This window comes from Corvus hawaiiensis, chromosome 3 (genome assembly GCF_020740725.1).
Source record: "Corvus hawaiiensis isolate bCorHaw1 chromosome 3, bCorHaw1.pri.cur, whole genome shotgun sequence".
NCBI lineage: Eukaryota > Metazoa > Chordata > Aves > Passeriformes > Corvidae > Corvus > Corvus hawaiiensis.
The window spans coordinates 103,335,431-103,349,815 of NC_063215.1; the positions used below are offsets into that span (position 1 = coordinate 103,335,431).

General features: G+C 41.4%; 1 protein-coding gene across 2 annotated transcripts in view; it reads right to left on the reverse strand.

Moving 5' to 3' along the window:
* Positions 1-14,385, reverse strand: part of ALK (ALK receptor tyrosine kinase) — a 313,072-nt gene that overhangs the window by 59,932 nt on the left and 238,755 nt on the right. For both annotated transcript variants that reach the window (XM_048296584.1, XM_048296583.1), the window contains exons 7-8: positions 9,865-9,996; positions 9,144-9,244 (exon numbers count right to left, since the gene is read on the reverse strand). In XM_048296584.1, the coding sequence (XP_048152541.1) occupies positions 9,144-9,244; positions 9,865-9,996 (233 nt within the window). The remainder of the gene's footprint in view (positions 1-9,143; positions 9,245-9,864; positions 9,997-14,385) is intronic.

Sequence of the window (14,385 nt, forward strand, 5' to 3'; positions counted from 1 at the left end):
ACATATTCAACAAAGCATTCTATATTTTAGCACTTCAAAGCCACCACCAAAGTCAGAAGGCTCAGAATTAAGTTTGTATTTTACAAAGGAACACCTGATAACATTTCCTATTTTCTTGCTTTGATAGCACAGAACATTCATATCCATTTCTCAGCATAAAACAAAACTGCTAAATTTTGCTTGCTGCTCCTATATCATGGTGTAAGTTTGTTCTGGCAGGCAAATCAGATGTAGGCATCAAAAGGACAGAAGTGTTGCTATTATTCCCAGTTTATGATCACAATTTTGGAGTGGGTGGAACAAAATTCTGGATATCCATTATATTAATTATCAGTACTGAATTTGGGTAAACACTACAGCTAATCTGCCTGCCTCCAAAGCTACAAAGAAAGAAGTGACTTTACACTGCAAAACTATGACAGAGACTGAATAATCTAGATGGGGCTCTTCTCTTTCTCTCCAGTCCAAAAATCACTGGAATCACTCCTGGGTCCATTGTATTGTAGGACCCAAGGTTTGATAAATGTACACACAGATAAGCCAGTTTGGGTCTGTGAAACCATTTTGTTACATTATTTTGGCCATGCATCCAAAATTGATGTGTAAGTTTTGAGTGGTTCAGCAAACTATCACAGAGGCCTTCCAGACCACTTCTGGGGACAAGCTGGTCAAGACTGGACACTGGTCAAGTCTGACTTCCAGCTCACTCCCACCCCAGCTCTGGGAGAGGACTCATGGAATCCCATGGTTATTTCCAGTGTTGGACAGTGGAAACCACAGCACTAAGTGTGAGAATTTTCACCTCCCAGACACCAGAGAGGAAAAGCAGAGTCAAGCAGGATGGCCAGGAACTATTTCAGATTCACAACATGACGGCCAAGGAGGCAGCTGGGGAGGGCTGAGTTCGTACCCAACAACCAGAACCAACACTGATGAGAGAGGCTGCTGACAAATGTTGGTGGTATAGGAGGCTAATGCCTTCAAACTTGGTGTCTGCATGGCTGCTCCTGACAGGTGACAATCAAGATGAAAGAATTTGTTGGGCATTCTATATTTCAAATGCCTACAAAGCAAGGCATTTTTTAGTGTGAATTTAAAGTGAAAATTTGTACCTTTCAGACCCAATAAAGTAATTTCCCTGTGAGAAAGATCATCAGGACTTAATTATTTGTTTTAATAAGTTTGGAATGCCAGTGGACATTTAAAACCTTCCACCTATACCAGGGAAAGCAACTCCTCTTACTAAGAGTCCACATGTCCACTTTTAGGACCCCAATGCCAATTCCCTGTGTAACACATTATGTGACATTTTTAATACAGGTGAGTTGGAGCAACTTCACTGTGCCATTTTGGTAATTTAAAATTTGAGAGGTAAAGCCCTGAAACTCCCACTAGGCAGAAGCTTTCAGACCTCTGTCTCTTCTGGAGACCTGCCAGAAGGTAAGAGGCAACATCTACACGGTCAGAAGTGAGGGAAGAGCGAGCCTTTGATAGCTGTTAACGTAACACTAGAGCAAAAGCTGAAGCAATTGATGAATTGGAATGAATGCCTTTGCACACATGTCAGCTGTTTGAAGGAAAGAAATAGCTGGCAATAGATGTGGGAGATCAGCTCATTGGCAAAGTGCAATATGCGAACTCTAATGAACTGGCTCTGAGTGAATCGACTGGCACTGTGTCCAAATGGGCATTTTTGGCTGTGATTTCCATGCTTTCTAAGCTTCACAGCAGGGCAGTCCAGGTCTTTTCACACCTGCTGAAGTGAACCAGAGCAGATGATGAGCTGGATACCACAGCAAAGGCTTCTGAATGGGGCTGGCATTCATTCTGTAGAATACAGCATCAATGATGGCAGATGGTACTACATACACAGGGTGTCCTGCAAGCAGAGCAGTGGCACATTTGGAAAAATCTAAATCTGGGCTGTTGGTGGAATACCCTAACGTTATGCATCAAACATCTCCCTCTGTGTTAAACTAGCAGCAAAATATTCAGGAGCTAGAAACATCACTGAGAAATTAATTAAGCATGGAAGGTAGGCTCGGCAGCACCTTGCTTTCTGGCTTTAGAACCCACCAGAGCTGGTGATGAGCTGTTCATATGCAAATTCACTGACTTAGTAAATGAAATGTTCTAAACTGATCTGGGGAAAATTAACAGGAGGGAGAGGCCATGGTAAACACACAGCATATTGAGGTAAAACTCACGTCAGATGGCTACAGGCACTGCACTGCTAACACCATCTGGAAAAATGCCTTCTGAGAACCCCCTTAGCCTCTGAGTTGGTGGAGTTTCTGAACTGACAAACAGGAGACTCAATTAATCCCAGAAAGAAAAAACCCAAAAACCTAATCCTTATCAATATCAACAGGGCTTGGCAGGTGAAGAAAAACAAGGAAGGTAGATTTTCCAGCACAAGCTGCGTAATTTCAAGACCACTTGAGAACTGAGACTTGCATTTTACTTCCTTACACACACACAAAAAACCCCCAAAAGACCAAAAAAACATATATATATATATATATATATATATATATATATATAGACACACACACATATATATATATATATACACACACACACCTAGAACCTTCTGGGTGAAGTTTGAACCTGCTGACACCTGTGAGTCTACTTTAATGGCTAGAAACATTCCAGCATAAACTAACTCCAAGATGTCTGACTGAGGACCAATGACACACACTCACAGCAGCATAAATAAAACATTCTGCACTGACACCCTGGAGAACTGCTGTTTCTTTTTCCTCACTTTCTGCATGGCAATGACACTGACTATTAGCATTACGGCCCTACCTGGCAGCAAAAGCTACTTGGCCATCTTTAACACAAGTGAAAAAAGAAACTGGAAAAGAAAAACATATTTCAAACAGGGCTTGCAGTAAAATATTTTTAAGAAGGCAGAGAAGAGTCTACAGGCATTTTGCTCCCAAGGAACTGCAGGAGTTGGATCTCACTGGTGGCTCTCCGGCCAGCAACACCTCAACTCTGCACCACAGGCTTTCAACTTGTGAGACAGCACATTACCTAGTTCTCATGCTCCCAAGTCCTTGCTCCCCCTCCATGATACTTGCTCAAAGGAATTGCTCAAAATTTGCCTGACAAGGAACAGTGGATTCTTGAAATGCAGACATTTATTCTCCTGAAAAACATTACTGTTTTCTTGGGTGTTCTTCACTGGAAGGGGAACAGTAGAAATTGTTTTCAGCTGTGAATGCACTGACCCAGTAAATGTAACTCATGTATTAAAGAAGCTCAGAAAACATCTCACTGTTGAGGAGAAACTGAAGCTGCAAGTTGGAATATGATTTGAACAGAATTAGGCAATAGCTGCAGACACTTTTGCCAAGTCCCAGTGAGCTTTTTACATGAATATGAGCTACCTTTGACATGTGAAGTTTATCAAACTGACAATATTTTTTTTCTTACTAGACATGAGAAATGGTTGCACATAACAGTATGAGCAAAGACATCTATTAGCACTGTTCAGCAATTCAGACTTGGACTCTTATGCATAATAAAGAAGATCAAAAGATCTTGGTCCTGGTTTTTGGCCAGATCTACAACAATGCATGATCAGACTCTCTTGCAGTCTGCAGACACTTCTGCTTTACATTAGGACTCAGGGGTGCAAGCAAAAACCATTTTTAAGTGATAGAATTATAATTAACTGGTCTGATTATGTAGCTTTAAAATACCTAGGCAGGCAAGAGAAGCTTGTGTTTTATACGAACAGATTCTCCCACTATTTATTCTTACATTGTTTCTTACTTCATTTCAGAAAACAGACAAAGAGAAAAATAAAAGCAACAATAAAAGAGAAAGTGTTCGGAATTTTGCTGTTGGAGTACTGTGGGATGACCAGCCTTCAAGAGATTTCAGATGCTATAGATCCTCTGATCCAATGTCACAAAAGCCAGGTGGGAAAGGAAGCAAGAGAAGACAGATGACAGTGAATAAGCTGTACAGATTTTAAAATCAACACTTTAAAATAAAGAATACTGCTAACAGTATTCTGCCAAATAAAGCACATGAAAGGCTGAGCTAGAGGCATATCTATGTTGCATTTTTCATGCTCGTAAATTTTCAGTGTCAATGTTATTACCATGTATGCATCTAAGTTATTTAAAGCTCAAGGAGTAGAGGAGAAAAGGAGACACACTCTGCAGGTGTCAGCACGGGGCTCAGAATGCACTCAAGGAATGATTTATATTATTGACTTACATGCCTTGAAAAAATGCAACACTTCTGCATAGAAAAGAGAACTGAATTAATAAACAGAGAGGATGAAAACATCTTTATATCTGTAAACCTAACTGAGAAGGCAAACTTCAACTATACCATTCTACATCAACATGTTATATTTATTTTCGAGAGAGAGTACATTTACATTCAAAAAGTAATTTCAGGTGTTAAAGAAATCTGGCTCAGTTTAGTGCTAACTTACATAACATAATGGTGGCTTTCAAGAAACAGCTAGTTGAAATGTCAAAATAGCATCAGAAGCGTATTTTCATTATTTTAAACATAGACAAAAGCACAAAGCACATTTACTATCATAGGAATCTGTTTTCATTGCTTTCCAGCACAACTATTCCCTTTAAAATGTTTGACCCAGGGCCTAACAGGAAAATGAAATAATCTGGTTCCTAATCACAAAGCAGTCCCTCTTGCAGAGTCACCTTACTCTATGGAGGTGCATGCAACAACATTTAAGGCTAATTTCAAATTCAGCAGCTCTGCTGTTACTCTCCTTCTCTATGACAGCCCACACCAAAGCTGCACACTTGGTTTTTAATTATCAGGCATGGCACTGAGATTCTGTCACAGATTCCCTTGAGCTGAGCAAAGCACAGCCTTTCTAAAAGTCATTCTCCAGACTACTCATATTTCTGGAGTGACTTCCAAGCAGAAGGAGTAGTAACAACCCACCACAAAACGAAGTCTTGTAGGGTTGATGCAAGACTACAGCCCGGGCAAGTACAACTGTACCAGCCTCACAGAATGCAGTACTCTGGAGCTGGTCTTCTCTCTCTTTATGAGAGAAACCCACACACTTGGGGAAGACACAGGCATGTTTCTTATGATCTACAGGTACCACAACATCCTTCAAGGCCTGAGGATGCAGACATCAGGGAGCATCTCCAAAAAATGAAATGAAAAGCAAATCGGCACATGTGACTGCACCTGTACAGCAATAACGGGGGACTGAGGGAGATGGGATTGTCTTGTTGTCTAGGCAGGGGAGGTCAGAACTGAGTCTCCAGCTTCCACACAAAGGTGAGTAATCCCTGGGCACCTGCAACACTTTTGTCAGCTCTCTGACTTCTTTGCAAAGTTCTGAAAAGTAGGTGGCCATGATAGTTTGGAAACTGCACACCTAGGGGCTATCAACTGTGGCAAAGCAATTAGTTTTGCCATGGGTAGTGTCTGAGATGACAGCACTTCCTTGGATTTAATTGCAGTGTGGTTTCCTAGATTCCCAGACACCAGTACAGCTACTAATAACATGCATATGGATTTCTTCTTCAAAATGAGGAAATGCCTACCCATCCCATGCTCCTCTTTGCCCTGTCAGCATTGCACAGGCCAGATGATTCCTACTCAGAGGAGGGAAATCTTAGTGTGACAGAAGGGGCAAATAATGCTGTGCTTTACTGCTCGAGCTCTAAAAACTCTGCCTTTAAATCAGGTCACTGGTTGGCTTAATTCTTTGCACTTTACGTGCATTCCTATGCTCAATTACACGTGCTTTGCTTCCAGTGAACTTTTACATGTGAGTTAAAAGATTTTCACTCTTGATTCCTGTGACTGACTGGTTCCAGAAGTACTTCCTGAGCTTTTTGTTGCATCTCCCCTTTCTGGCTACTTCAGGGTAATGGAGCATCTCTTCACTGACTATGTGAACCACTTCCTGCATTCACCCAAGATTTAGTAGAAGTGCCACAGTTTCCCTCTTCCGTACAGAGTGGGTTTTAAGTACAGACTTAAAGGGGTCAACAAGCAAAGGGCTCTACCGAAAGTGCAACATGAAAAAATAACAAAGGCTGTCTGGACTGCAAACAAGAGATTCTTTGAAGCCAGGATACTCCAGCCAAGATTTAATAAAACAACAAAAGAAAAGAAAAAAACTAGCAAGAACAAAGGGCAGCATCACAAACTGACTGCTTTGACCTGCAAAAACACTGAAGAATAAAGAAAATGAAAATATAAGGCTGCTCAAACCAAACAGGAATGAAGTGCAATACAAAGCTGTACACAAAGTGCAAGGCACATTAGGGCCAATCCCAAATGTGTGGGAAAGTACAGGCTGTGTTATTACAGTATCTCCTGCGTGCATTTTTATCCTTTTCCCATCTTTTGATGCATGTGGGGCAGTACAGAGTAGGTAAGGCTGACGTTTCCCTTCCTGAGTTAACAAGGAGCCTCCTACAGGGCATCCAAAGGGCAGGCAGCCCTGCATGCTCCTGGTGACTGACCTCAGGCTGGAGAGAGCACAAAGATGGAGTGTCACACTAGTCCTGCACTCAGTGACAATTCATATGCCAAGCTCAACCATGCTGTGGTGTCTCCAATACTAACACCAACATCACTGCAAACAGCTGCCCAGAACCTCAACAAGGAAGGTCTTTGGACCAGGCTGGTCAGTCACCTCCTTTGCCAGTCTGCCACAGTGTAAGATTTAACAGCCAGGCTGAGGGAGAAAAAAGAAGCTTGAAGCATTAGAAACTGTGTCTGGCACCCACTGTGGACTGCTTGGTGGTTTCCTTACACTCAGTTCTGGTTCCATGGACATCCTGGCCAAAACCCAGAATCCTCCAGCCTGGTAAACAGCACTGTGGCAGGTAATGCTCCTCATGCTGAGGCTGAAGTAATTAATTCCTACGAACACCTCAGGCTAAAGAGCAGAGTGTCAGCATCTACTGTGGTGGGTGTGATTGGTCTAATACGACTGGATAAAAGAAAATTAGGGGATAAGGGGAAAAAATAATAACTTTGTTGAACAGCAGGTCTTGTAGTGCCCCAGAGCTTCCATGTAGCAGGGAGAGAAGAGAGTGGAGTCAAAATGATCAAACTGGGGATATTTGCTGACCTCCTTGCTGCTCTCAGGAGAGCGAGCAGGTATCTAAAGGATCATGAGAGCTGGATCAAATATAAGAGGAAGGGTGGGTTTATAGCTGGACCTGATGGTGGAAGAATAAATGGGTCTAACTCACACACACACTTGCTGAGATCCCTTTGCAACATGAATTATGAGTGAGTTTTTTCTGTGGGATTTCAGCTGCCAGAGAATCTGTCCTGGTTGTGACATGCCAGGTTAAGCTGTCAGCAGTGACAGGTAAAAGAAAACTCATCTTTTAGTGCCTGAACTTGAGCCAGTTCAATCAAGAAGTGGTTGAGGGTGAATAAATGCAGGACAGCATTATAGTATTTCCACAACCTCTTTTCTGTAATTTCACTATTAGGAAGTTTGTTGGCACCTATTGAAGGAATAAGTGCGTAGGGAGGAATATCTCCTTTCTCCTCTTCTGTTGTGTTGAAAAGTGGAATTAAATTATTCTGTGCACAGACAGATTGTTCCAGTAAAATAGAATTTGAAGCCACCAGGGACCCACTGAGAAGAGAAGCTTTTACACTATATGAAAAGGCAAGAGACAAAACCCTTGCCAAAACTCCTTCACTCTTTATTACCGACAGCTGCAACGCTGGATGCGTCCGGATGCCTTTTAAGTGCCAAGGGGAGTGACAGAGGTGGGATGGCAGGCGAGCAGATGAAATACATGGCAGCTTCTCCCCTGACGGCAAGTTTAATTATTTGCAGTGTTGTATATACAAGAAAAAAACACACAGATATTGGGAAATCATTCACTGTGATTCCTGTGTCAGGTGGATTATGAAAAACACTCGCTCTTGCTGGTCCATGGCTGAACAAGACCTTAAAATATTCAGAACCTGCATATGCTTTTGTCACAGATGGGAGGAAAAACAAGGTAGAATATATTTCAAAGACAGAGAACATGAATATATCAAGAGAGCAAAACCAGAGGCGCTTTGCTCTATGAACTGAAATATCCAAAAAAGTGAACCAAAACAAACTTTAAGCCAAAGAAACACCTTCTTCTATGTAGTTTCATTCCAGAGAACTTTCTAACACATCCTCTCGTGTCCTGTCTGCATTTTAAGATCACTGGAACAGGGAAAATCTGATTCTTTTGCCTGTTCAGTGCCCAACCAACAAACAGCTGCACTCTGTTAGTATCAGTTTTCCCAAATCCCTCTGCTCCAGGATCCAGAAGCTTATGCAAGATTTCTGAGTGACCATGATGTGAAATGCTTTAAGTCACTAGGCATGCTTCAAAGTCGTAAGTCAGAAATAAATCTTATCAGTGATTCTACAGTCTGTAAAGCTACAGAGTAAGAAGATGCAGATAGGTCACCTTTCTGAAGCTGCACTTTAAGGGTTAAATACAACTGACTCAGAAATCACAGCCATGAGCAAGGTTGCCTGGCAAGCCTTGATGTACTTGCTTAAGTTGATATCTTATGACCCTCAATAGCTTTTCTGCTTGAATATGAACCCGGCTCCATTCTGCATGAATTTCTCTCTGCTGCTGCTACCTTCAGCACTCCTATGAACAAGGCCTACATGACGATTGGTAGGTTTGAAGTGCAGGAGCAGGAAGAGTTGCCAGCCGAAATCCCAGCTATGCTGGAGAAAGCATGTACTGCCTTTTCTGAATGGCTCAGGGGCAGTCCTGAAGCCTATTGTTTCTTGGATGTTGCAAAGATAATGCTTGTTCATGCAGTAAGATTCTTCCTCTCTGTGTTTATGTAATGCTGGCTGCCCTACTCTTACAGAGCACACACCCAATTATGAAGACTGTAATACATCATGTGATGCAATGAGGACAGGATACGATAAGTTTTTCAAAGCACATTTTGTGGCATTCAAGCAGATAACCATATCTTTCCCCTGTGCAGTGGGCACAAATAAGTATATTTTATGGAAAATAAAATCAGAGATAGTGTGCCTTGCTACTGACCTAGTACCTATATTTGAAAACTTGAGTCAAGCACACAAAAAAAGCTCTGTGAATTGCACAAGAAAAGAAAATGTTATGACTTGCCTCACAGGGAGAGTTCCTCAAAGGAGCTGGAAATGCAGTGCTGGTCATGACAGTCTTTGCTACTGCTGGTGCTTTGCTGGTGTTGAGGAGGAGTGCACAACCTGGATGAAAGAGAAGGAAGAAGGTCAAACTGCAGCACTCACCTTCTGGTTTTGGGTCTGTGAAACCTGCCCCAAGTCTGTATTAGCTGGCTCCTACTACTGCAGAAGCCAGGGAGCAGAAGGCTTTTTCCATTTCTTAGGGATGCAGCTTCACCTACCTAACAAACACACTCAGTAACCACACCAAGTATATAGTAATTGTACATGAAAAGCGCAACTCAAGGGATCATGGAACAAAGAGAAAAATTAGGATGTGAGCGGGGGGAAAAGGCAGCAGTACCGAGAAATGGAGAAAGTAAATAGGAAAATCAGAAAGAAGAAACTAGATCAGTGTGGAAGAGGGTCAGGCAGAATAACATTTGGTATGAAGTTGTCTAGAAAGGGTCAAGATCTGTATCTGGTGTCAGTGGCGGAGACTGAGGTACCGCTCTGTACCCTCAAGGCAAAAAGGGAGCTTGCTCGAAGCACTTAGAGTGGAAAGATGGGATTTGTTTCACTGAAGGCTGAATACAAGTACACTGGAAAACTTGCTTTGTGTTTCATTCCCTCTCCTCACCATGTGTGTATCATTTCTGGTCTCTGCTGTTTATGCTCTACACTTACTGTTAACTCTCACACACCTTCTATCGAAGGGAAATGGTTGTGTTCCGGGCTTCCAATCCGCCATGGAGAAGGATGGGACGCAGAGGAGCCTGGCATCCAGCCACAATCCCCTTCTTCAAACGAACAATAAAAGCCAGAGGGAAGCTTTCCTGCAAGAGGGAAAGACACACAGACAGAAGAACCCAGATGAGCTGAGGAGGAGGCTTCTGGGCTCACACAGGAGCTACAGGGACTATTCCAGCCCGGTTCTAGGGCACCCCTGCTAGTCAGTCCTTTTGTGTGGAATTGTGCACGTCCCTGACCATGGGGAGGGAGGAGCAGAGGCAAACAACCCCCAGACTGTGGCTAAGTGACTGCCCACACATTTTGACAAACCTGAGTGAGAGGACACATCTCCCTACACACCATGAAGTCTCTTAAATACCTGGGCTCTCAACTCTCTGCAGGTATAAGCTTGCTCAAGGTTACATCTTGGAATGACTTTCCTAAGCACTGCTTTTGCAGCCCCACAGAGGGAAATCTTGGAGAGGAATAAATTCCTAACAAGATTCCTTCCCTTGCAGTCCAAGTTTCTACTCAGTCCAGCAACATGATCTCTTCTCTCTGTGAGCACTGATGTAGCCTCAGGTAAAGCACAGAATCCTTTTGTGCCTCAGTTTTTTCACCTGTGAGTCTCTTCCATGAGATGAATGGCTGAAAAGAGGATAGTTTATTTTAATCCATATTTTCAGCCTTTGAAATCCACTCATTCTGTCACTGGTTTAGGATTTCAGTTCCCAGCTTCAAACAATAGAGCTCTATTAGCTTTTTGCCTTCAAATTTGCCAGTTATAAAACAATAGACATCTCATTCAAAGCAGAAGGTAATCTCATGCCTTCCATATACTTCTCTACCTACAACCACAAGTTCTTCTTACAAAGGGTGCAAAGTATTGCTCCTTTTGCTCCAAGAAAGAAGAATGATACAAGAAATCTGTTTGAAATTGCAAGATAAAATGAAATTTCATGTGCAAACACATATCCAGGATTTTTTTTTTCCTTAGCTGCTTGATAAAATCAGAATAAAAATTTCTCCACTTACAAGCAGTAGGATAGACCACAACCTTCTAAAGCAAGAGAAACTAGTGGTCAAGTGATACTGGTAATTTCTTCAGCTTCTCTATGAGAAGAGGAGGCTCCTGAACATATATTGTTGTGATTATTAGTTTTTTTTCTCCCTGAAATTATATATCTATAAAGTGGCTGTCAGATAATGAGGCACGAGTATTCAACCTCCAGATCATTCAAAATGTTTAAGTGTCAGCAGATGCCCCGGATGAGACTTCACATCGATGAAATACCTTCTCACAGGGCCCCAGTTTTGACTCACATATCTCAAAAGGCAATTGGTTGTCACTGGCACATGCACATGCTCCTTGCTGTACCCAGAGAAAACAACAACTGTGGAACACCCCAACTGCAGCATCCAGACTAGAAATATTTGATTTTCTAGGAGCCTGAATCACAACTCATTTGTCAGAGGAAAGTGAAACAAATCCTCTATCTGCATCTTTTTAGCAGGGCTAGTTTTGGACCTGGAACTTGACATAGAGGCAAGAGCCACATTTTAGTGGTATTTTGTACAAGGATCTAAACCTGTTATAAAAAAATCAAAACTTTTACTGAAGTTAAGTTTTTTTCAAGTTTTTCTTCTAAAAATCTCTAAATTCATTCAGCCTGGTCTTTAAATGTGAAGCTGTTAAGCAGAGAGTTACTTTGCTGTGTTTCACCCCTTTGCAGAAGTTGATTGTATTTCATTGTGCAGCCTGAGGCTGGGATACAAAGAAAATGACAAATTCATGTGCCCTGAATTCCCACTGAAACAGCTCAGCTCGGTGTCCAACTGAATTCATGTCATGGCCATTTGCTATATAGGATGATGTAAACAAGTCAGAGCAGCAGGAGGAGTCATCTAAGTAGCAATCCCTGCCTGGAGGCCAGGAAAAGCTCACTGTCGATGAACAAGTAAGGGCATAAATAAGAAGCTATTACTTTCACAGAATATTTCATTCCTTTTCCCCAAATTAATGTTTTATGAGTTTTCAGATGTCCCATGCCAAGAATAGATTTTCTTTGCTGCTCTTTCTTACTTGTAATATGTACAGCACCCGTGATTCCACGTACTGGGTACTCCACAGAGACCTCTTCAGCTACCACTTCTCTGCCAAGCTGTACTTCTCCATTTTATGTGTTTGTGATTGAAACTCACATTAGCACAGACACCGCACTGATGAGGGGAAGCTGATCTGACTACTGGAAAATCAAGGAAATGAGGGGGCAGGGGTTTCTCCTACTGAAACCTTCCATTTTTGATATTAACATCAGTGACAGAAGTCTCAGAAGATTTAGGCCTTAGTAAGATTAAGAGGCAACTTGTCGGTATGGGATGGAGAACAGAGTAGTCCAGTGAAACCGAACCACTCTGAGAATGTAAGGGTCTCTCCTTTTATTTGGGTGATGAAGTAGGGAAAAGCTGCCAGATGTTAAACTTGTTCTTAACCAAATATTTTCAAGCTGTCAGAAAAAAATACCTTTCAAGAAAAATCTAAGTAAGTTCTTTTTCTTTAACTCATATTTTTCATCCATTAATAGCAAGAGAATTAGTAACTGATATAACTTATGAGGCAGATGGAGTCATCTCTTGCTTCAAAACTAGGTGTAAATCAACCAGATAGTAAAGTTTAAACTTTTGGGTGAAATTCCAAGCTGATATTATAAAGAACAAAAGCATTAAACATTGCTCTGTATCTGTGGATCTTTACCAAGTTTAGGAGGAAATCTCAGAAGCCAAACAGATTAATTACTCACTATAAGGAACCACATGAATCTTAAACATGAGTTTGTTTCAATGAGCCAAAATCTACCAGAAATGAAGCATAAAAAGAGAAAAAACTTTTCAACAGTCAGCAGAGTTATCGTTTAATGCCAGATGGCTTTGCTGAGCTCAAAACTGCCAGAGGTTAGAATTTATTTCTATAAGTACAGTTTTTGATAAAGAAAGAAGCAGAAGGATTAGGGTATGTAAGACAGGAACCTTACGAGCATAGCACGGCAACAGGTTGCTACTTCATCATTTTGCTTGCAGGAAGACTCTGGGCTGTATCTGGATAAAAATGAATCCCACAACTTCTTCATGGATTTTTGCCTGGAAAGTAAACTGGCCCCTGCAGAACTGATTATCAATACTTTTTCAGTCACTCATCCATGTCATCAGAAAATCAAACTTTATAGGTTCCTATTCTAGCTGCCATCTGGTGCTTTGACAGATGTGTGTGTGCAGTCCTCCAGCCACATAGCACAGCCTGAGTCACTCACTCCTTGCAGGAATCAGACACTTGTCTTCCTTATCTCACTTTCTAAGGTGTTTAACATCCTTAAATATTCAATGAGGCAGAGTGAATATTACCAGTGATCATGAGATTTATTTGAAAGATAAAGAGGACACTACTTTCACTTCCCATTCCAGATAAAATTTGTAAAATGTGGAAGTGCAGCCTCAGGAGACACTCTGGTAATCATTTTCATCTGAACTAGACCAGAACTCCAGACCACAAGCTTGGAAACTCTGTATGGAAATAGGAAATATGGGTTCAAATTCACCTAAGCAGAAGAACCAGTCCTGGGTTAATTGTATTGTGAGTGAATCCTCCAAGTTCTGGGTTTCTAGATAATAAATATACTACTGGCACCTCCATTATTTAAAATGTTTTTTTTTTTTTTTTTTAAATATACCCATTATTTACCTAACAGGTTTGAACTGATATTTTCCCAGGATGAAATTTTTTTGTGAATTTGTGGCAGAAAGTAAAGCAGTTTTGGACTGGCCAGAATTATATGCACCTTTTTTTAGTAAAATTTCAACTTTTGCCCTGACTTGCTGCCCTGCAATGAAAGATTATTGAAACAAAATCCCAGATACTGTTAACTAAAAAGAGAAGTACAAAACTCCTAAGAAAAATTCACCCTTCCTGTAAAGAAGAGCCTTGCCTGTCTGTACCAGTAAATATTTTGAGTTTTCATGTCTGTCTTGTACCATACAATGTACATTACATGTGATTACTACAATAAGACAAAGTATGCTGGGTTTTTTGCAGTAAGTTATATCCACGTGTTGTGTGATTTGGAAAACTACTTATACAGAACTCGTTGCTTAGCATTAATAGATAAATTTGCTGAAGCCTTAGGCATGAGTTGTGAACTTTCACCAGATATGCTGAACTTTCCACTCAGTCAAGTAAGAGAAGACCTCAGAGCTGGTTCAAGACAGAAGATAAGGAATTCGTTAACAGAAGCTACAATGTTAGAAATAAGAAACATCCTACCTAGAGGCAAGGAAGGGACCCAATGAAGAATGGGAAGAGCCCCCAGAGCCTCATATGGGGAACAACTGGCCCAAACAGTCACATGAGGGCTGGGGAATTCAGATTGACTATAATCAACCAAGGACTTCTTTGTTCAAGGTCTCCCTTTGGAAACACCCAGCTCCAGCTATTACAGCAT